The sequence below is a fragment of the Oryctolagus cuniculus genome, chromosome 2 (genome assembly GCF_964237555.1).
Source record: "Oryctolagus cuniculus chromosome 2, mOryCun1.1, whole genome shotgun sequence".
Classification (NCBI taxonomy): domain Eukaryota; kingdom Metazoa; phylum Chordata; class Mammalia; order Lagomorpha; family Leporidae; genus Oryctolagus; species Oryctolagus cuniculus.
In genome coordinates, this window is record NC_091433.1 from 66180600 (window position 1) to 66204229 (window position 23630).

Consider the following 23630-nt stretch of genomic DNA (forward strand, 5'->3'; position numbering starts at 1 on the left):
GTCAGCGTAAGCATTTTAGGAAGACACACACATTGACACCGCAGAACCTCTGACGCAATCCCAGGGCCGAATGGCTGGGAAGTTCTGCGGCTGCCTGCTCCGCCCTCTCCTCCAGTGCTCTCCACCCGGGCTCAGGACACTGTGAGTGTCTACTCAGAGGGGTGCTCTGAGGCATGCTCTCTTCAAGGTCTGCTCCCCCCCAAAGTGGGCAGGTGTCTTGGTCTCCAGCAATAGCTTTCACACCATCCCAAGAAGAGCTCCTGGCACCATTGGGGTCTAATTAGCTCCAGCTGGTCACCGCCTCGGGCTGATTCTCTTCCCAGCATCCTTCTAGCTCTTTCCGCAGGAGGCTCCTCAGCCCCTGTGTTAATCACTTTGCACAAACAGACGCCGTAGAAGGGGATGCTGTCTTCCTCACACCTGGTATGTGTTTAGGCTCGGATGAAGCACCTGCCACACGCCCTCCCTTACCCTGTCCATGAGCTCAGATAAGATTCTATGAGAGGATAGGAGGCTATAAAGAACGCAGATGTTGAAGTATTCCCAGTTTCAAAATTGCTGAGCCAAAACGTCATGCATCTGGTGGGAATTACAGTGCAAAATGGCCCACGGTGGAAACTGTATTGCTGACCCACAATGAGGTGAATTAGAATTGCTTCAATCAACAGAAGTTAATGTAATTCCCCTGGGAGGTGCATAAGGCATTTAAATATTTCATTTGAATTGATGCTGCTTAAAAATAAAAGTAACTACTGGCAGGTTTTGATTCCCTTCCATTTTTACCAGGAAGGAGTGAGTGCTGAACTCTCTCTGAGCCTACTCAGCTACACAAATAACAGAATTAAGCTGTCCCAATGAAGGAGAGTCTAGATCTGGGGCGGGAGGTGGGGAGTAAGGGAAAGCCTCATTTTATCTATCCAGAAATTGGAGTCACGTGCTTGAGCCCTGGACTCTCATTGGAGAGCTCTTGAATGAATAAAAGTCCGGGAGAGGATGAGTCATCAGCACTCCAAAATATGGATCTTAGCTATTTGATGTGCAGACTGCAGGAGTGATATAATTGAGTGCTTACAAAGTGCCCTATACTTAAATGGCATTATCTAATTCTTACATTTTAAGTATGTTGTCAACATCCCCATTTTATGTATGAAGAAACTGCCTCTCACAGATGTTAAGGATTTGCCCAAAGTCATCAGCAACTGAGAACTTGATCTGATTTCAAAACACCTGTTCCCTAGGATCACCTATTGACACACAGGGCTGTGTGGGATACAGAGACCATTCTCTGGATAATCTTACCTTGTGTTTTTCACTCCTTTTGGTATTCTTGGTTAACAACCTGCAGAGAACCCATTTGCACCTGCTTCCAGAACCCCTTCCTCCATGGCAGAGGCTGGAAACGTAGACCCACATTTCCCAGTTTTGCTTGCAGCTGGGCTTCTAGCTGTGACTTAGATTCAACCAATTGATCACGCTTGCGGGCTATGGGAGGCACCTGGGCACCAGCGTCCCCTTTCCTCAGCACCTCTCCAGCATCATTTTGGCCTCTTGGCTCATCTGAACCCTGTCCCTGAGCTAGGCAGAAAATATGAGCAGCAGGGCCGGCGCTGCGGCTCACTAGGCTAATACTCCGCCTTGTGGTGCCAGCACACTGGGTTCTAGTCCCGGTTGGGGTGCTGGATTCTGTCCCAGTTGCCCCTCTTCCAGGCCAGCTCTCTGCTGTGGCCTGGGAATGCAGTGGAGGATGGCCCAAGTGCTTGGGCCCTGCACCCCATGGGAGACCAGGATAAGTACCTGGCTCCTGCCATCGGATCAGCGCGGTGCGCCAGCCGTGGCGGCCATTGGAGGGTGAACCAACAGCAAAAAGGAAGACCTTTCTCTCTGTCTCTCTCTCTCACTGTCCACTCTGCCTGTGAAAGAAGAAAGAAAAGAAAGAAAGAAAGAAAGAAAGAAAGAAAGAAAGAAAGAAAGAAAGAAAGAAAGAAAGAAAGAAAGAAAACATGAGCAGCAGTCACTTGGAAGGGAACGAGTTCGAAGACTAGTTGTGAATGTAAGGGTCGAAAAGAGACACCCAAGAGAGAGACACCCAGGAGGATCCCGGGGCGGCGGGGACTGATTCTTTGGGCAGCAGCTGGCTGACACCCACTGTGGGTGGGACCTAGACAAGAAGCTTGGTTCCCCACGACCACTGCTACCTCTCAGGCTAATTAGGGTTTCTCTAATGATGGCGCATCTACTTCTGTGAACCACAAGCTGTCAATACCAAGACCACAGAGGAACCCAAGCAAAGCACCCCCCCCACCCCCAGACCCAACATACTGGTCCCACAAGGAAGGCAGGGCAAAGAAAGGCCGAGTCAGGATGGTTTCCTGTTGCAGAAGACAGAAATACCAGGGTCCGTGTGTCTGGTTTGCCTCAAGACATTCCAGTGGATGAATTTCTACAGCTGACGTTCAAGTTTGGCATTACTAGGAGAGCGTCTCAGACAGAAGAATGCAAGGTCCAACTTCACCAAGATAATCCAGGAAATCTTAAAGGAGGTGGGCTTTGCTGCTCCTTGAGAATCTGTGGAACTTGCATTAAACTTTTGGGTGAAGAAATCAGAGGCTACAAATTGCACGTGGAGGTGGCAAAGTTCCAGCTGGAGGAACTTCTTTTTGAAGAAGAAGAAAAGTGCAGAGACCACAGAAGCTGTTTCTGCAACAAATGCAAGCAGTTGGATGGGTGACCTGGGAGGGCAGCCAGACCAGCCCAGGTTGTCACCAAAAAGGTGTCATCCTGCGGATGTCAGGGAAGACCCACTGGAAGATCCACTGGTACTGACCCAGATAAGACCCTTCAGTGCAGTGCTCAAAGTCTGGACAAATTAGATAGGCACCCGGAGGCTGTGGCCCCTGCGTCCACGAGGGATCCAGAAGTTGATTCCTGTATTCAGACCCTCAGTGGAAGGTGGTTTGGTGGCCATCACATCGCTGCCGATGCGATGCACGGGATGGGGCTACAGATCCCTGGACAGAGGAGGCGAGGCTGAGAGAGTGGGGGGCTTTCCTCAGTGCTCCTGAGCTGAGAGAGGTGTTCAGTTTCTGTTGTGTCCAAAGGTCAGGCCTTCTAGGGCAAGGTGTTTTTCAGGGAGCCCTAGCACAGGGAAAAGGAGCACACATGGGCTGGTGTTGTAGCACAAAGGGCTATGCCAGGGGTCGGCGCTGTGGCGCAGTGGGTTAATGTCCTGGCCTGAGCGCTGCCATCCCATATGGGCACCGATTCAAGACCCGGCTGCTCATCTTCCCATCCAGCTCTTTGCTATGGCCTGGGAAAGCAGTAGAAGATGGCCCAAGTCCTTGGGCCCTTGCACCTGTGTGGGAGACCTGGAAGAAGCTCCTGGCTCCTGGCTTCAGATCAGCACAGCTCCGGCTGTTGCGGCCAATTGGGGAGTGAATCATCGGATGGAAGACCTCTCTCTCTCTGCCTCTCCTCTCTCTGTGTAACTCTGACTTTCAAATAAATAAATGTCTTAAAAAAAAAAAAGGCTACTCCAGTGCTTACGATGCTGGCATCTCACATCAGAGTGCCAGTCTGGGTCCCGGCTGCTCCACTTCTGATTCAGCTCCCTGTTAATGTGCCTGGGATGGCAGCAGAGGATGGCCCAAGTACTTGAGCTCCTGTTACCCACATGGTAGATCGGGATGGAAGTTCCTGGCTTCGGCTCGGTCCAGCCCTGGCTTTCATAGCCATTTGTGGGGGGGGGGGGTGAACCAGCAGATGGAAAATCTGTCTCTTGTATCTCTGTTCATTCTTCTCTTTCAAATAAATGAATCTTTTTTAAAAAATCAAATTCCTAGGAAGCCCTAACTGAAATGACCTGTGAAGAGCCTACTGGTGAGAAATTTGAAAAGACAGAGGACGGGGGAGAATTTGAAGCAATTGCTTCTGAAAGTGATGCTAAAGAAGGTGACTCCCCCCACCCCAGAAAAAAAGCTGCTGTAGAAGACAGCCTGTAGGAAGACTCGGAGCGGGGCTGGCCCGAAGGAGAGTCAGGGGGCTGCTGCCCCCCCACCCCCACCCCGAGGAGAAGGCAGTCCTGCAGAAGAGCTGGGACAGAGCGACCCTCAAAGGCAGTTGGAAGAGAACGGCCCCATCGGAGCATCTCAAGAAGAGACTCGAAAACAGTCATCAGGGGAACTGCCTCGCAAAGGGGCCTGAGGAAGGGGACCCTGAGCAGGGCCTGAAGCAGAGAGATGCTGATGAAGGCTGCTCAGAAAGACGGTCTCGCGATGGCTCCAAAAATCAATCTGAAGAGACGGGGGCGGCTCTGAGCCGGAGTCTCCTGGAAACCTTGCAAAACTGGGTCGGAAGAAGCCGGCTCTGGGAGGTCAGGATCTGATGAGGAAGGCTCTAAGAGTCTGACAGAGACTCAGAGGAGAAGGAAGCAGGTCTGTAGCAAGGAGCTTCTGGTGATGAGTGGGAGACGAAGCAGGAGGCAGAAAGGGGCCCCAGGGCGCTGATGCCCAGGAAGAAGATGATGGTGCGGACGGAAACCTCCTGGAGGACCCTGGTGGAACGGAAGCAAGCGGGAGAAGGTGCTGATGGGAACGGGGACGATGAGAAGCTGTTGGAAGGCGATGGTCCCAACGGTTCTGAGAGGGGACCTTGGGTGGCTTCGAGAATGTCGAGGAAGAAGGGCCCCACGCACGGGCAGCATCGGCGTCCTCAGCGTGAAGATGGTGACGACCGAGAGAGGCCTCCAACGCCACTTGCGTGTGCTTTAGCTCAGTGCCAGTCGTGTCGTGTGAATGCCTGCATAGCGGAGGACCTCATCACCTTCATGCATGTGGCCTTCTCCTGGCTACTGTGCCCAAGGATTTTAAATATGTGATCATTGGCTGGTCAGTTAATGCTTCCTGGTTACAATGCAAGTAGACTGGTTACTTGGTCCTTTTGTCAGATTTCTTAAATGCCTGCAGAGTAATATTTCCTAAAGTGTTATGCTTGAAGTATGTGTGTGTGTTTTTTTTAAAAGATTGATTTTATTCATTTGGAAGACAGTTACAGAGAGAGGTAGAGACAGAGAGAGGAGTCTTCCATCCATTGGTTCACTCCCCAATTGGCCACAACGGCCGGAGCTGTGCTGATCTGAAGCCAGGAGCCAGGTGCCTCTTCCTGGTCTCTCATGTGGGTGCAGGGGCCCAAGCACTTGGGCCATCTTTTACTGCTTTCCCAGGCCATAGCAGAGAGCTGGATTGGAAGAGGAGCAGCCAGGACTAGAACTGACACCCATATGGGATGGCAGTGCTTCAGGCCAGGGCGTTAACCCACTGTGCCACAGCACTGGCCCCTGAAGTATGTGGTTTTAAAAATTAAGTTGATATTATGCAGAAACCAAAAAACTGACCGTGAGTTAAAGCGTATTTTAAATTCACACTATTGCTTTGTTCTGACTAAAGGCCGGTTTTTCTAAGGACTTTAAGGAGGCACCTTGCTTTCAGCTATGTTGCCACCTATGTGCCCATTTCCTCTCTACAAACCAGAGCATGTTGTAAACTCATAAAAGAAATAACACTGCAGATTTTCCTTGCCTAAGCCTTGCAGGTTACTTTTGTTTCTTTTCTATCCTCTTTCCATTAAAATTAGCACCTAGATGTGCAGATGTGAGCTTATTGAAAATATAGAGAAGGAGATTAGATTTCCACCTGCACTGTTTCTTAGCTCACTCAGGTCCCTTGAGAAGCTGATTAAAGTTTTGAGGAAATCGCACCCACATCCAGCTGCTTGTTGAAGAACCTTTGCCCTGCACCCTTGAGGTGGCTTTTCTTGTCGCTTTACAATCTCAGTGCCTGCTACTGTGCAAAGCTGGGTAGTCCCAATAAAACTGTGGCTCTTTCTTGATAATACTTTCCAAGTTCAGTATGGATGCGTTTACTCCTAATGTAACCCACAGAAGTTATTCTCATAAAGGATGCATTCAAATAAAAACATGCACCTGCGAGAGACTTGGAAGCCAGAATTCAGGGAGAAGCCGCCTATGTGCTGATTCAGCCATACGCACTGGCGAAGGTGTGATGGCGGGCACGGTGGGCCTTTCTGAAACACCGTCTCAATCACTAGAGAGTCAGGCATTGGGAGAGAGTTAAGGCAGCAGTGATGGGGGCTTCTGTTTAGTGGATTTCAGCCCGAGCAAAGTGTTTTCAGAGTCAGGCTTTCCAGTGACAGCCTCCTGGTTTTCAACCTGCACAGCAGTGGCCGAGGTAGCAGCGGCCCTAAGCCCAGCTCCTGCAGGTTTTGTGGCAACGTTGCAGACACCTGCTTCTCTCCCCTCAGTGCTTTCCTGTTTAAAATAGCCAGAGCGGTTTCTGCTTCCTGCGACCGAGTGCTGCTGGTACACACCGTTTTCCTTCTTTCCCTCTAACTGCTGCTCTTTGCAACTGCCAGCCCTGCAACTGACTCTGCGAGCTGCAGAATGAAGCTTTGAGTCTCTCTCATGCCCTGTCTCCCTTATTCACCTCTGCTTTTCTTCACAGTATTCCTGGTCTCAAAGATCATTTTCGTATTGGTTGAATGTCCCCTCCTCCCAGTAGAATTTAGGCTCCATTGGAACAAGGACTTCAGTTTGTTCACCTCGGTACCTCTCTCTGACACTTAAAACACTACTAGCCAGTAGTGGGGACTCAAATGATGTTGAATGAATAAAATCTACTTCCCTTAACAAAATGCTACTATTCAAAGAATGCATTCGTAGATGGATTCGTCAGCATCACACTTTCAACACCACTAGGCTATGGAGCCTTCACATGGCTCTTAGAAACCTTAAAATGAGCACAAAGTGGCATAGATCCTCCTGATCCCAGCATTACATTTAAGGTGAGCAACTCCTCCTGGTTTGCCTGACTACCGGCCCGTGTCCCGGGAGCCCCACCCCAACCCCAGGGCTGGGCCAATCAAGGCGACTGCTCGTCCTAACATAAATTCATAAACTGCAGAAGTAAGGCACCCGGATTTACATTCCTTTAAACGAATCTTGCAAACAGAAGTTTGAACACCTAAATCTGTTAAGCCAGTCCATGGTTTTCCTCCCATATCGTAGACTCCCGGCAGGTGGTCTGCACAGTGGGGGAGAGCATAGAGCACAATGGTTAAGATGCACATCCGTTCCTGCTTCCCTCCAGTCAATGTTCCCAGCCATGTTCCCTTGACACTGGGAATGGTGGGGCTCATGGGAGGAGGCAATCCTGGCCATCAACTATCCAACAGATAGATACCCAACCTTCTAATACATGTTGGGGTGCAAATGTGATTGAGACACAACTTCAAGATACTAACAGGGGTGCAAGTGTTTGGCTCACTGAATACGAAGCCACCTGGGGCTCCAGTAGTCCATACCAGAGTGCCTAAGTTCCAGTCAATGCCTTTCTGCTTACAATACCCAGTGTGGTTTCTGCTTCTGACAACAGTGTTGCTGGTACACACCATTGCCCTTGGGACACACACATTGCAGGTTGGAGTGCCAAAGTTCAGGTTCCCATGCCGCTTCAGATCTGGCTCCCTGCTGTGGGGTCCTGGCCACCCACAGGGGAGACCTGGTTGGAGTTCCAGGCTCCCAACTCTGGCGTGGCCCAGCACCAGCTATTGCAGGCGTTTTGGGGGCGTGAACCAGAGGATAGGTTCTCTCTCTCTCGCCCTGTTTTCCGAATAAATTAAAAACTTAAAAAAATAAAATAAAATTTGAGCAATGATTTGGTCTGTAGTTTATACATTTTTTTTAAATCTACAATTCCTTTTGGCAATATCCTGACTATTTTAGTGCTGAGCCTGTGAAATGGTTTCTGGATGTGAGTTATATTAAAAACACAATGTGAGCATCCCAGAGAAAATGTACAGGAGCCATAAAAATGTGCTCCAGACCCACAGCACTGGCAAAGCCTGGCTGAGAGAAAGAAGGGCAGACTCACAGAGTATTCATCAGTGTTAATTCTGGGAATGAGCAGATGCTGAGTCATCACTAACCACCAGGCCCCGCCCCCATCCAGCTGCTAACATCGTGAAACTCAGGCAGTGTGTTCCCGTGTAACTTGTGGATTCGAATTGTCAATGGCTTTGAACCAGTGCCTTCCTGAGAATGTGGAGTGTAAGGGCATCCTTGGTCCGAGGGCTTGGACCCCAGCACTTAGCAGAGGGAACATTCTGAGTGGCCTCTTTTCCCTGATGATTCCTGTGGATGCATGTCTGGGTGTTTTGCTTTTCAGACCTTCTTCTCAACCATAACTGAAACATAGAGATGCGATTGCCCTGGAATTTCTTTGCATCTGCAAAAACAGTCATGTTACTAAAATCATCTCTTTTTGCACACAGGCTGTTGCACGTGAAATGTGCTTGTCCAGCTGTGTGTGTAAGGGGTTAACCCAGTGACAGGTGCACAGCCCCTGCATAATTCATTCCACAGAGCCAGCAGCCTCTGTCTGAACATGTTTATAAAGCAAATACCGAGCTACTGACCAACCCACCAAAGGGCAACCTGCTTAGAGGTACCGACGAGTGCGTGCTGCTTTTCTTCCTAAGAAACCGAGTCAAAGCACTTTACAACACGCTCTCGGCAGATTATGTGAACTTGGAAATGTCCTGCACCTGGATCCTTCCCCAGCTAGCCCCGGGTTCCTGGACAGACTTCACATTTTTGCTAAACCCAGCTATTAGGCCTGACCACTTCCTTCCTTCCAGGCTCTATTTTCAGAAGCAGAGAGACACAGTGCCTCTGCACCTGTTAGCGTGGCCACAGAAGAAAAACTCTGCAAAACCTTCCTCTGTCTGCATAGCGGAGCCATGACAGCTGAGCCCAAGCAGGGGCTGCTCCCAGTGCCCAGTGGTGCCAGTGGAGGCCCAGAGGCCAGGCAGCCTCAGGCAGGAGCATCTCCACCACCCATTCCCGCATCTCCTGACCAGAAGCCTCACTTAGCTCCAGGGCTGTGGCTGGCTACAGTCGTCAGGCCACAGCCAAGGGTCCCAGCCATGTTCCCTTGACAATGGGAATGGTAGGGCTCATGGGAGGAGGCAATCCTGGCCATCAACTATCCAACAGATAGATACCCAACCTTCTAATACATGTTGGGGTGCAAATGTGATTGAGACACAACTTCAAGATACTAACAGGGGTGCAAGTGTTTGGCTCACTGAATACGAAGCCACTTGGGGCTCCAGTAGTCCATACCAGAGTGCCTAAGTTCCAGTCCCAGCTCCACTCCCCGTTCCCTCTTCCTGCTAATGTACACCCTGGGAGGCAGCAGGTGATGGCTCAAGCACTTGGGGCCTTGCCACCCACATAGGAGACTCAGACTGACTTCTGGGCTCCTGGCCTTAGCCTAGCCCATTCCTGGTTGTTGTGGGCATTTGGGGAGTAAACCAGCAGAGAGAGGAGCTGTCTCTCTCTCTGCTTTTCAAATAAATGATTTTTAAAATAAGCGGTACAGAGCCCTAGGATATCCCCTGTGTTACCCTGAGGCAAGGGTCTCCTGCAGCCTGGGCACCACGCATGAGCTGCTCCCAGACCCTGAGGAAGGTCAAGTTCATGGCCATGGTTCTGATTTCCTGGTTGGGATGGAGTTTCTTGAGGAGACAAGTGGCCGAACACCACTAGGTAATAACCAGTCTATGCCTCTATTCTCTTTCCAAACTCAAACTGGTGCCGAGGCATTGGATACCCAACACCTGCATGCAGGGGCCCCCTCGCCTACCTGTGTGTAAGGCTTTTCCAGATTTTTGTCTTTCTTCAGTTGAAATTCATTCGGCAGAAGAGTGGGGTTCTTGTTTTCCCCTTTTATCTGGGTCTGTTTGTCCAAAGCTAGAGTAACAGGGGGCTTTTAAAGCCTAATAAATTCAACATGTAAAGAATGGTCTGGAACAGATGGAAAGTTTAATGTTCCCTCTCTCTGCCCTTAGGGCAGGAGGCCACTTGGGGCTTAACACTTTTCCCCATTCACATGCAGAATTACTTCCCAAAGCACAAGTCTGAAAATTCAGAATCCTGAAACCAAATCACCACTCTTCCTCATTCTTAGTATTTCAATCTTACGATTGTGCTGACAGAATAGTAATTACTCTTCCTCATTCTTAAGATTTCCCTCTCATGATAGGGGCGACAGCATATATGCTTTGCATTTGGAGAAACTTAAAGGGTATTATTTTAGGGTTTTGAAATAGAAAAAAATTGTATTTTTTACTCATGTATATTTATTCTTCTTTAAAAATACATTTAAATAGACTAAATACCTCCTTTGGCAGTTAGTTCATCTAAACATGGGGAAAGTGCTACAGCTGAGCGTGGATTTGTTTAGATTCACACGTGTTGTCCTGGAAGGTGGACTGGATGTGTTGGGTTCTCTGTCTTACAGCTGGGGAGAGGCACCTGTCACTGGCTTTATGGGTCACAGCTGTACAAACCATCCCGTTATCAAGGGCGAGACCTAGGAGAATGGAGACTATTGTTCCAAAGGCAATGACATCGAACTTGCTCCTTAAACACACATACACTCACAACCAAGCCCATTGTAAAAGCCAATCATCTCACACACAGGCCAGCCAAATGAGTCCCTGCCCCAGCATTTCCTGTAAGGGACACCAGCAAGGTCTGAGTCTCATGAGATCGTCCATCTTTTTCTTCTGCATATCAACCCCAGGCGTTATGTAACTGACTCACCTCCCTACACTGCTGGCAAGGATCACTTACAAATAACAGATTTTCTCCAAAATGTTTCACACACGGTTCTGTTCTTCATGGCCTTCCTGTCAGTGGAGTATTATTGTCAGTAGGTATACCATGCATTTAAAAATCTGGAATCTTCTTCCACGTTCTGGTTACTACCACAACAGTGAAGGAAGGTGGTAAACACGGTGCTTGGGACCAGCAGAGCTACTGAAAGAGCTGCAGGATGTGGTCTGGGGGCTTACGCTGTGTTTGGATAACGGCTGAGAACATGAGCTCCCGTAAACCCTCTGATAACCAGGCTGTGGGACTCGTGGTCAGCATCTGTCACTGTTTTATTTAAAAACAGGATGGGGGGATCGGGGCCATGGCTCGCTTGGCTTATCCTCCGCCTGCAGCACCAGCATCCTATATGGGCGCCGGGTTCTAGTTCCGGTTGCTCCTCTTCCAGTCCAGCTCTCTGCTGTGGCCCAAGAAGGCAGTGGAGGATGGCTCAAGTCCTTGGGCCCCTGCACCCGCATGGGAGACCAGGAGGAAGCACCTGGCTCCTGGCTTTGGATCGGCACAGCTCCGGCTGTAGCGGCCATTTGGGGGGTGAACAAACGGAAAGAAGACCTTTCTCTCTGTCTCTCTCTCTCGCTAACTCTGTCAATAATAATAATAAAACAGGATGGGGCTGGAGTTGTAGCACTGTGGTTTAAGCCATGGCTTGCTATGCCAGCATCCCATTTAAGTGCTGGTTCAAGTCCTGGCTGCTCCACTTCCAATCCAGTTTCCCACTAATGAGCCTGGGAAAGCAATGGAAGATAGCCCAAGTACTTGAGCCACTGCCATCCATATGGGAGGCCAGGTTGGGGTTCTGGCTCCAGGGTTCAGCCTGGCCTAGACCTGGCTGCTGTGACCACTTTGGGAGTGAGCCAGCAAATAGAAGATCTGTCATTTTGCCTCTCAAATAAATCTTTAAAAACAGGATGACTGAGGCAGGGAGTTACTCTAGAGGTTAAGATGCTGGCTAAGATACCCGCATCAGAGTACCAGGATTCAATACCCAGTTCTGGATTCTGACACCAGCTTTTTGCCAATGCAAAACTAGGGAGGTGGGGGTAGTGGCTCTAGCAGCTGGGTTCCTGTCACCCATGTAGGAGGCCAAGATTGTGTTCCTAGTTCCTGGCCATGGTGAGCATTTGGGGAATGAACCAGTGGATGGGAGTGCCTCCCTTGCTACCTGTCTCTCTCTCTCTCTTCCAAATAAGCAAATAAAACCAGGACGACTAAGCAAAAAGATATAGATGTAAGTCACAAAAAACTGAACTCATACCTATTTGGGATCAGCAGTAAGAGTGGGTATCAATTGAAAAGCATACTGCTAAGGAGTCTGGGAGAGTGGCAGTCCACCTACAGCTCCTCCCTTGGCTGGGAAATCGAGATAAAAACACCATCAACACAGGTGCTCCTCACAGAAGCCAAGTGGACAACCACTCCCACCGCTTCAGTTGGTTTCTGTTCAGAGCTAATTTTATGATCTCTTATTCTATCAGCAGCCACACACTGAGATAGGCTAAACACAGCCCTTTGTCCTTTCAGCACAGGAACCTTTTCAAACATTAACTTGGCAATCTCCCCCACACGCCCCAGAGGGCAGGCAGCTAAGGGTAGGTCTGAATATGGTGATCTCACAGACCTCTGGAGGCTCCAGAGAGTTGAGAACAAGTCTATTCCTTGAAATACCAAAATGATGGAGGCTGGCGCTCTTTTTTTTTTTTTTTTTTTTTTTGACAGGCAGAGTGGACAGTGAGAGAGAGAGACAGAGAGAAAGGTCTTCCTTTGCCGTTGGTTCACCCTCCAATGGCCGCTGCGGCTGGCGTGCTGCAGCCGGAGCACCGCGCTGATCCAATGGCAGAAGCCAGGTGCTTCTCCTGGTCTCCCATGGGTGCAGGACCCAAGCACTTGGGCCATCCTCCACTGCACTCCCGGGCCACAGCAGAGAGCTGGCCTGGAAGAGGGGCAACCGGGACAGAATCCGGCACCCCGACCGGGACTAGAACCCGGTGTGCTGGAGGATTAGCCTAGTGAGCCATGGCGCCAGCAGAGGCTGGCGCTCTTGAAGTTCAAAAGACAGGCCTGTGTTTTGGGGCAGGACCCACAATCCTAGAAAGGCCCGAATCCTAGAAAGACGAGCAGCTGACAGAGTCCGAACCCCACGAACATTTCCCATCATTGAAAACCTTATCTGTGCACCGTGTATGTGACATCAACACCCACGTTCAGTCTCCTGAATAAGCCTAAGGAGGAGAACAGGAGAAAGACGGAGGTGAGTGAAATCTGCTCCCGGCTGAGGAGAACAGTGGAGTGGAGTGGAAAGCCTCAGTTCCCTCAGAAACACCAGACTTGGGCTCAGCTCGGACCCTTAACTCTACTGCAACGGGACCTGAGCAAAAGCCTTTCACCAGAAGTCTCCCTTTCCTCCACGTGAGATGGAGATAAATGGACATCGGTGCTGGCCAGACAGGAAACACACACAGAGCGTTCAGCACAGGGCTGGTGCGGGCTGCATGGCGAGCAGAGGCTGTCCCCTGCAGCCTCACAGCAGGAACCCTCAGCCGCTAGAGCGCTGGCCTCCAGGAAGTTACAACGCTCTGGCCCCGCCCGTGCCTGTGCTCCAGAACGCAGACAGACGAAAGTCAGGAGCGATGTTCATTAAAAATTTAACTATATATCATATTCATTTATTATCAATCCACAGGATAATTTGATTGCTACATGAGCTCATAAAAGCTTTTTTCACCTTTACAAAATTAAAAAAAAATGTGCCACAAGGATGTAATAACAACTGCTGATAAACAAGAAAAGGAATCTTAAAATTATAAATTTGCTGTAGAAAAGATAAAAAACAATTATATTTTTATTTAGAATTTTACCTTGAATAAAATATTCCCCCGTATAAAAAATAAAAAAGCTTGCTCTGGTTAGAATTAGAGTATTTTTCGTCTTCAAATCTGGGAATTTGCATAATATTTCCATGATAGTTTTCCTTTGTACCGCGTGGCATTCAAGCATAGCAGATTAGAAAGATCGTTTTCGTTGTTTTGTTTTAAAGCAGTCTTAAGATGGGACATCTGTGGGGAGGGTCATTTTCTCCTCCTCCTCTGGGTTGCCCAACACAGCCTTTTCGGGGAGGAACCAGCGGGATGGGGGGGGGAGGGGCGGCGGGGATGCTGAGTGTGCCGTGAAATAGAGCAAGATCACAAGAAGGCCTATCGTTAAGTGCTTTAAGATAAGGTGCGGAAGCAGACTGCAATGTCGCTAGTACTGCCCTATGTACATATTCACAAGAATAAAAAATTCCAGCTAGTTCACATTTTCTCGTCCGTTCTGAGGCATCCACTCCACCATGCTGGCCTTGACCGCAGGCAATGCAGCACCTCCACTGCCCGTGTGGGTGTTGGTCCTTGAACTCGAGGGAGTAGCCCTGGGGGATCCAGCAGGCTCTAGAGACACACGTCTACCAAGGGGCTGGAGTCCTGAGTTAAAAAGAAGCTCCAGTACTGGAGTTGGACACAGCAATCAATGTTCTATTGTCAAGGCTTTTTCCTTAGATTTGTCTAAGACAGGTGTCAGAGAGGAAAATAAAATACAAACAAACAACAAAACAAAGCCAAGAACTCCCAACAACCACCAGGGCAAGTCAAAGGCTTAACAGCTCTTGACGCGGGCCTGGGTGACATCCGACGTCTTCTTGATGACGCTGGCCCTGGTCTCCCGGCTGCTGCCTGGCGTGGGCGTCACGGCGGCGGGCAGGGGCAGGTCTGGGAAGGTGGGCCAGGAGCTGTTGTACGGCACGGGACAGCTCTCCTCCTTGATGGTGACCTGCAGGTCTGGCTTGTTGGAGGTGACAAAGGTGGCCATGCTGGGCAGCAGGTAGGTGCTCCGCGTCCCCATGTTGCTGAGGTACTGTTTGCCTTCGATGTTCCTCTTCCGCCAGTGTGGTCGCGCCTGCCGAAGAAAAGGGTTAGGACCCGCGCTTTCCTTTCGGCCCGGCGCGTGGCTTTCCGCAAGCGTCCCCCTGCTCTCACGGCCCTGTGTTCTCACGGAATATCTGCAGGGCTGTGGCAGCAACAAAGGCTTAGCAACTCCGAATTCCCCCCACTGACATCTATGCCCAGCGATTCGTCCCCCAAGCAATGGACTCTCTTCCCTCTTTTGCCAGTTCCCATTTGCCACCTCCTGGAAATACATGGCTACTTCCAAAAGTTTGTGGAAAACAATGGAATTAAGAGGCCAGTTCATTTTAGCACCAAACTTTGGAAATCCATGCATAGTTTTCTCATAACGCACACTTCCCATGAACTCCCTGGAGATCCTCTCCCATGCGTGGTTTGTCAGGCTGCCTCGGTTTCTCACCGCAGCCTCTGCAGATCTGTGAGTCAGTCTGCATTTCCAGGGCAAGGGAAGTGGCACACTCAGCCCCAGCCAGGACGCCTTCCTCTACTGCTTCCTGGGCGTGGGGGCAGCTCAGGGAGGGCTCCATGCGTCCAGCTAGCAGCTGGCCTCGAGGGCCGCTGCATTCAGGAAAGCGCTAGAACGTGGACTGCACGCGATCGCGGACTCCTACCATCTTGACTCCTGCACTTGACGGTGTTCAGAACACCGAGAAAGCCACCTCAGCAGCCATCATCATCCGCGTCTCCCGTCCTCCTTTCCTCGCCTTCCCTTTCTCCTCTCCGCCCCTGCCTCCCTCGGTCGCTCCTTCACCCAGGCACAGCCCCACCCAGCGCTTCCATCCCCACCGCAGCCGTTTCCTGGCGCTGTGGGAGCCCCGCCTACGGGAGGGACGCAGGAAGCCAGCTCCAAATGGAGCCGGGACCCCCTCGACCGGACTCTGGGCAGAGAGCCCGCGTCCACGTGGAGTGGCGCCGGGTCAGCTCCCCCACGCCATTTCCCTGCCGAATGGCTGCCGACAGTGGTAAGAGCATCCCCATGTCCTGCCTTCTTTTCCCAATGACCACCTTCGCCTTTCCTCTCACGCCCTTCCCTACGCTTAGGGAACTTCGGTTATGTCTATTTTACCACACCCAAGCAATCCGGCAGTGAGAGCAGGGAGTCGGGGCGCGGGGCGCGGGCTCACCTCGCCGCTCTCCTCGTCGCTGGGCACGCTGTCCGTGGTTTCGCTTTCTGTTCAGAGACAAACACAGCAGCGTCATTCCCGCCGCTCGCCCGCACCCTCGAGCTGTATGGACGCTTCTCTTTCCAAAGTGGCTGAGCCCACCGTCTCCCCTGACCTCTGACAGCTCCCAGCCCTGGGCGGCCATCTCTGTCCTCTACCTTGACCTTCGGAGAAAGTGGGATTCGCAGTGGATGGGCAGGCCTGCTCTGCAGGGACCCCCCAACTCCCAGGACCCGGCCTTGGCTCACCGAGCTCCATCTGTGATGCCCTCACACGGGCCCCTCCTCCAATTCCCTTCAGTCCCGACCCAGAGACAACATCTTGCAAGGTGGTGTCCCAATTCCTCTCCATTCTGCTCAGACCCCTCCTCTACCACATGCCCACTGCAGACTTCTGGGTTTCCCGAGTTGCAACTCGACCTGGGTTACCCTGAGTGGACAGAGTCTACACCGGCCCTTGATACCCTCAACTCTGGTGCTGTCCTTGGGGGCCCTTCCTCCTGACCTGTGACTTGCTTATGATCAACAGAAGCCAAGGCGATGGTTGTGTGTGGCCATGACCACACAGCACAGTGGTCCTGGGAGGACTCCCCTGCTGACTGCAGGGGCACACGAGGCCACGCAGGGAAGCCTCACGTGGCCAAGAACGGAGGGCTGCTTCCAGCCAACGGCCAGCAAGAGACTGCGGCCCTCGCTTCAGTAACCTGCAAGGAACTAAATTCAGCCAAGAAGCACGTGTGCTTGGCAAAGGGCCCTTCCCCGGTTAAGCTACGGAAGAGATGGCAGCCTCGGTCAATGCCTGGCCAGCGACCCACAGAAACTGTGCCAAAATCAACGTGTTCCGTGGGGCCACTGAACGCGCGACACTGCCACGCCTTCGTTACCATGCTGATTCAGCCTGCCGGCTGCGGCTTACTCATCTGGGTACCGAGGCTTTCCCGCCTTCCAAGAGGACGATGTGCTGGTGCTGGGTAGGTGAGGGGGACCACGGGGAGCGGCCTCACAGTGGGGGTGGCGGCGTGGCACAAAGGGCGCACTCAGTAGATCAGGGCTGCTCAGTGCTGGACAGCAGCCCGGACCAACGGGGCCAGAGCCAGTGAGCAGTGGTCATCTAGCTCCTGCGTTTAGAGTAAAGGTTTAAAGCAGAATGATTTTCAGCTAAGATTTCAAAAACGACAGCGTGCCGTGTGCCGGTGTTCAAAGCCACCGAGAAGTGATATCACAGAACGCAGAGCTTCCCAAAGACACAGATCCTTAAGGGTCACTTGGTCTGGGTGATTCGTGAGGCGGACGAGGCCCACAGGGAAGCTAAGCGCCAACACTGGTGGAGCGCTCTGGGCCATGAGCCAGGGCCTTTGGGTGCAAGGCTTGCTCATCCTGCACTGGGATCCCTGCCCCGTGCAGAGGAGCTCACCGGCTCTGGAACCTTCTGCTTCCTGCCATCCTGTTCCTGCTGAGGGTGAGGCCTCCAGGCTCACATCTCCCTGGTGGCACAGATGGGACAAGATGACTCCAGCCCAGGTAGAGCCCCTTGCACCATCCAGGCATTTGCTCCCTATACACTAAAGAACAAATGGGGAGCTGGTGCTGTGGCACAGCGGGTAAAGCCACCATCCTATATGGGCACCAGTTCAAGTCCCAGCTGTTCCACTTTTGATCCAGCTCCCTGCTGATGGCCTGGGAAAGCACCAGAAGATGATCCAAGTGCTTGGGCTCCTGCCACTTATGTGGGAGACATGGAAGAAGCTCCTGGCTCCTGGTTCTGTTCCTGGCTTTAGCCTGGCCCAGCCCTGGCCATTGCAGCCAACTGGGGAGTAAACTAGCACACGGAAGATCTCTCTGTCTCTAGAATTCTGACTTTCAAATGAAAAGAATTAACAAAAAACCAACCACACAAAACAGTACTTCAGGTTCATTCCTTAAATAGACAGCAATATGTGGATTCAGGTTGGGGCTGGGCACAGCAGTTAAGGTGCTGCCTGGGACGCCCACACCCTGTATAAGGGAGCCTGGGTCCCAGCTCCTCTCCCACTTCCAGCTTCCTGCTAATGCATGTTCTGGGAGGCAGCAGGTGATGGCTCAAGCAGTTGGGTCCTGGCCACCCACGGTGGGGGGGCTGGATAGAGTTCTGGGCTCCTGGCTTAGGCCTGGCCTAGCCCCAGCTGTTGCAGGCATTTGGGGAGTAGACCTGCAAGTAGGAGAGCTTTTTTTCCCGTCTGTCAAATAAACAAATTAAAGAACAAAAAGAGCGTGGACTTCACCAGTCCCCCCGTAGAGCCTTTCGGTGTGTTTCTTGGTCACCGATCTCAGTGAGGTCAGGCAGAGCCGGGTGACTGCTGAGGGTGGCCTGGGAGCAGCTAGAGGTCACATCTCCACTGTCCTTGGACGGAGCGTGTTTCCCCAGAGTACCTCTGAGTGGGAGCAGCTGACGCCTGGGTAGGCTGTGGCCTCCCAGGATAACATCCACAGCTACGAAGACAGACAGACAAGGCCAGGCACAAGATGTTTCTGCACAGAAACAAATGGAGAACAGCAGAAGAGGAAGGCTCCTGGCCTCTCTGAGCCCTCGGAGGCAGGCATCGGGACTGGCACTCCCAAGCCGAAGAATGAGGAACAGAGCTGTTGAGAAACCTGCCGGTTACCGACTGAGTCAGCACCGAGGAGAGAAGACAGGACTGCGCTCCGGGTTCAAGGCCTGTGCACCCACCCAGCCCAGCCGCTGCGCCCCCTGCTGCGCCTGCCTCTGACGAAACGCCAAGATCCCCTTGCTGTTTTCATGTTTAGATTTCGTTGTGTTCTGAAGCCAAGGCTTCTCTTCTGCTCCTTTTCCCTGAAAGTGAAAGCAAGCGCCACCGGACACATTTGGGGACCGGAGATGTGTGAAGACGTGAGGTTAACACCACGGTGCTGGGATTCCACGTGGCCCGAGCCACAACGGCTGATGAGGCGGAAAGTCAGTGCAGGGTGAGACTCCTCAGGAGCACCTTGCACAGATCATGAATGTGGTACGAATGTTAATTCTTTTTTTTTTTTTAAAGATTTACTTATTTATTATTTGAAAGGCAGGAGTTAAAGAGAGGCAGAGGCAGAGAAAGAGACAGAGAGAGAGGTCTTCCATCTGCTGGTTCACTCTCCAAGTGGCCACAATGGCCGGAGCTGGGCTGATCCGAAGCCAAGAGCCAGGAGCTTCTTCTGGGTCCTCCATGCAGGTGCAGGGGCCCAAGCACTTGGACCATATTCCACTGCTTTCCCAGGCCATGGTAGAGAGCTGGATCGGAAGTGGAGCAGCCAGGACTCGAACTGGGATCCCTATGGGATGCTGGTACTGCAGGCAATGGCTTTACCCGCTATGTCACAGCGCTGGCCCCTGCTAATTCCTTTTTAAGAGTCTTGTTTGCAACTTCAGGGAAACAGCTGCAGATGAGACAGCAGGTCAAGCTGCCACCTGCCACACTGGCATCTCCTAATCAAGTGCTGGTCCAGTCCTGGCTTCTCCGCTTCTGATTCAGCTTCTTGCTAATGCGCCTGGGGAAGACAGTGGAAGACAGCCCAAATGCTTGGGCCCTGCCACACTTATGGGAAATCCTGGTTCCCGGCTTTGGCCTGGCCCAGCCCTAGCTCTTGTGGCCATTTGGGGAACAAGCCAGGAGATGGAAGATCTCTGTCTCTCTCTCTCTGTGTCACTCTTTCAAATAAATAAAATAAATCTTTTAAAAACAAGGATACATGTTTTGAAATTATGTTTTCAGTTGACACAAATGGCAGTTGAAGAGCATCATTCCTTTGAGAGAGAGAGAGAGAGAGAGAGAATTTCCACTTGCTGGTTGACTCCCCAAATATCCATGACAGCCGGGACTGGGCTGGGGCTAAATCCAGGAACTCAATCCAAGTCTAGCAAGTAGGTGGCAGAGATCAAACTACTTGAACCTGGGGCAAAAGCCACTGCCTGAGATGATATCCCCATAGTGTCCTGGCTGCTCCACTTCCAACCTGGCTCCCACCTAATGGCCTGAGAAAGCAGCAGAAGATGGACCAAGTATATGGGCCCCTGCCATGCATGCAGTAGACCCAGATGAGGCTCCTGGCTCCTGGCTTTGGCCTTGCCCAGTGTTGGCCGTTGTGACCATCTGGGGAGTGAACCAGGGGCTGGAAGATCTGTCTCTTCCACTCTCTCTGTAACTCTTTCAAAATAAATAAATAAATAAGTATATCTTTTTAAAAAAAGGAAAGCAAATTACTTGAGCCGTTGCTGCTGCCAGTCAGGGTCTGCATTAGGTGGGAAGGTGAAGTCAGAAGGCAGAGCCAGGTATCAAACCCAGGCACTCCGATGTGGGACCCAGTTCTCTTAACCACTAGGCTAAGCACCCAGTGTGAACATCATTTTTACATTAAGCTCAACTGCGCCTGAAGCAGTTACAAAAACTCTCTGCACTGGTAAACTGGGATTTCTAGTTTTTATTATTTAGGAACAATGGCCATGGGGCCAGCGCTGTGGCACAGTGGGTTAACACCCTGGCCTGAAATACCGGCATCCCATATGGGCGCCAGTTTGAGACCCGGCTGCTCTACTTCGTGCCCAGCTCCCTGCTATGGCCTGGGATAGCAGTGGAAGATGGCCCAAGTCCTTGGGCCCCTGCACCTATGTGGGAGACCCGGAAGAAGCTCCTGGCTTCGGATAGGCACAGCTCCAGCCGTTGAGGCCAATTGGGGAGTCAGTGGAGGAAGACCTCTCTCTCTTTCTCTCTCTCTCTCTCCCTGCCTCTCCTCTCTCTGTGTAACTCTGAGTTTCAAATAAATAAATAAATCTTAAAAAAAAAAAAAAAAAAGAACAATGGCCTTGAGTACCTTCAGCCTAGGAGGAGGAGAGCCTGAAGCTCTGGTGGGAGCTCCAAAACCCTCCTCTCCACATAACAGTGTTTCTCACAGCCACCCCTGGCTTGCTGGTCCCAAGTGCTGTGCTGGGTGTCCTCACACCCCACTTCCTCTGCGCTCTGGCTTTCCCGTCACCATCGCCATTTCCATGCTGACAAATGCGTTCGCTGCGGTGGCTGCTCCACATCCGCGCTACTGCTGAATACCAACATGGCCACTACTTCGTTTTCCCTTCTGAGTCATCTGCATCTGCTTCCTTGCTTCCTTTGAATACAGGGGCATAAAAATATTTGGAGTTGCTTCACTTGCATGGTCTGAATAAGCTGCAGGTGTTTACAGAGCAATCACAGGTGTGCGAGCAGCACCCGTGGCCTTCCTGGGCCGTGTTCTCCTGAATCAGTGAGGACCCGAGGGAAGGGCCGATCTGGGTGAGATGGCCTGCTTCTGGAGCTGCAGGTGTAGTCTTAGGTTCATGCCCCACGTCAGCCCAGCTTTCAATGCCTCCCTGAGAACACACACTGTCAAACCATTGCAGGAGCCTCATGGGAAGGGAGGCAACAGGCTTTATCTGCAAGCCTTTTGGTACTCTTCTGGAACGCCCTTGTTCAACGCACTTTATGCATTCAGACTGACAAGGATTTCCTTCCACTGATGGTTTGAGGACCCAAAATCTTTACTACGAGTTTCTGGTCACCAGGCAATCCCTCCCCTCTAGACTCTGCTGCACTCAGTTAACCCTTTGTATTATGCCTCCTTTGGATGTGTATTTTCCACCCCTTCATCTTTCCTCTCCCAAAACATTATTGTGGCTTTGTTTTACCAAACCATCAACAATCTGAAAAACCTGGTACCACGGATCAGGCAAGGAGCCCTTTAAAATAAGTAAGATGGCCATTCTCTGGAGCTTCCCAAGGCTGGGCTTGGAGACATCCCTCCCCAGGATGCAAGTGTTAGAAATCAAAGCAGAATTTCAGTGTTGTCTTACAACATGCAATGCATGTACACCCACTCAAAGGAACTGACCATAGAGGAGAAGACAGAAGTGTGAAACTGAATGAGGTTTTGAACTGCTCCTGGGTTACACTTCAAAGATTAGAAAGAGCAAATGGAGGTGGTTGTGGGGAGCAACCCGGACTGGAATGAGTTACTGGAATTAAGACTTATTCTATGCATCTGCTCTCCCACAATATGGCGCTGGGAGAGAAGAAAACAGCTTCTACGCAGCTGCCTCTTGCCAACTTGAGTGATGACCTCCAGGAGCTGATCCTGCTCCTGATTGGAGGAGAGCAGCGTACTCCGCGTGTGGGTAGCAGAGTTGGGATTGGTGGAAGAGGACTATAAAGGAGGAGAGAGACAACATGCACCAGGAACATCTATCTGAAGGAACACCTGTGCAGCCCCCGAGAGAGCCGGCCTGCGGTGTGCCGCTCCCCCGCGGAAGTGGGCAAAGTGGCAGGGGGAACCGCCCTTCCACGGAGGTGGAAGGGTCGGCAGCCAACCCGGGAAGAACCAGCAGCAAACCTGGGGAGGGCCGAGCAGACAGAAGAACAATGCAGGGTCCTGTGTCGTTCCTCCACGAGGACGGGGAGCGACATAATGGTGCTGTGACTCAGATATGAAGCCTAGGCAGGGTTTAGTGTCGTTCCTCCACGAAGACGGGGAGCGACAGTGGTGGTGAGGGATGGGTGGGTATTAGCTTACATCCCTCTTTAGAGTACCTAGGATAACCTGGCTCCAGATCCTGGCTCCAGCTGCCTACTAATGCAGACCCTGGGAGGCAGCAGTGGTGATGGCTCAAGTAACTGGGCTCCTGCCACCCCCATGGGAGACTGGACCTGGATTGCATTCTTGGCTCCTGGCTTTGACCTCGGCCAGTCCTGGATGGTGTGGCCCGTTTGGAGAGTGAACTAGGGATGGGAAATCTCTTGTCTCTGTCTGAAAAAAGGACATAACAAACATCCCCCCACCCCAATTTAGCAGGTTGCCTGAACAACAGGACACAGTCACAAAAATCAGGCATGCAGCCTATCCTGTTGGAGAACATAGAACAAGAAGGGTGACCACGACATTCCTAGCAGAAGGCGTTACAGCTGCTGACTAGAAGACCCATAACAGACACACATCTGTACCCTCTAGAAAAGCAGTTGTGAGGGGACGTTGTGGCCTGGAAAATTTGGGCAGTGAAAACAATGGATAGACCCAAAGACCACGTTGAAAAGCCAAGCTCTGACAAAACCTCCCTCTGCCTGCCATTCTGGCACTGAAATTCTTCTTTTCCAATCTATGCAAATGTCCTGGAAAGGGTAGTGAAATTTTCCTTTCTGTCTGCCTGGATCAGCTGTTCCCAGGGCTCTTCTGTCGAAAATGCCGTGGCTGGCAGAACAGCCAGGAGGGGTCTTTCCAAAATCCTCAGGAAGACTTCAGAAACGTCTTACTCAACAGATAAACATGAAAGTCTATTCTGAAGCACCAGCCCCCTAAAAAAAAATAAAACCCACAAAACCGGATGGAGTGTTACACTGCCAGCAACAGCATGATATAGAGGAAAGTCACAAAGTTTTAGCCATCACTATATAAATACAGCGTAAGCAAAGTGGCTTAGTGTTTCACGCTTCAGTTCTAGCCACGGTAACACTAAGGCATCAACATTCTGCTCTGCCTCCTTCCGGGATCCTTGGTGAAAAGCAGCTGAGCCCCCAGGCTGTGGGAGTGTTCTCAGTGGCAGAGCCGCACGCAGTGCGGGGATGGGGTTAAGAACTGGGCTCCGTCTGTGCTACCAGCTTCGGTCCTGGGCCACACTGCTTCACCCACACCGGCCTTGGAGCCACTGCGCTGGTGAGGATGCACAGGCTGAAAGAATCGTTCTCATCATCATCAAACTAGTTAATCAGCCCAAGCATCTGGCATG

General features: G+C 51.4%; 1 protein-coding gene across 3 annotated transcripts in view; it reads right to left on the reverse strand.

The window, feature by feature from the left end:
* Positions 1-13391: 13391 nt before the first annotated feature.
* IRF2 (interferon regulatory factor 2) overlaps positions 13392-23630 on the reverse strand; it is a 98323-nt gene continuing 88084 nt past the window's right edge. For all 3 annotated transcript variants that reach the window (XM_002709493.5, XM_008250282.4, XM_070068331.1), the window contains 2 exons: positions 15813-15859; positions 13392-14680 (listed from right to left, as the gene is read on the reverse strand). In XM_002709493.5, the coding sequence (XP_002709539.1) occupies positions 14381-14680; positions 15813-15859 (347 nt within the window). In that variant the 3' untranslated portion in view covers positions 13392-14380. The remainder of the gene's footprint in view (positions 14681-15812; positions 15860-23630) is intronic.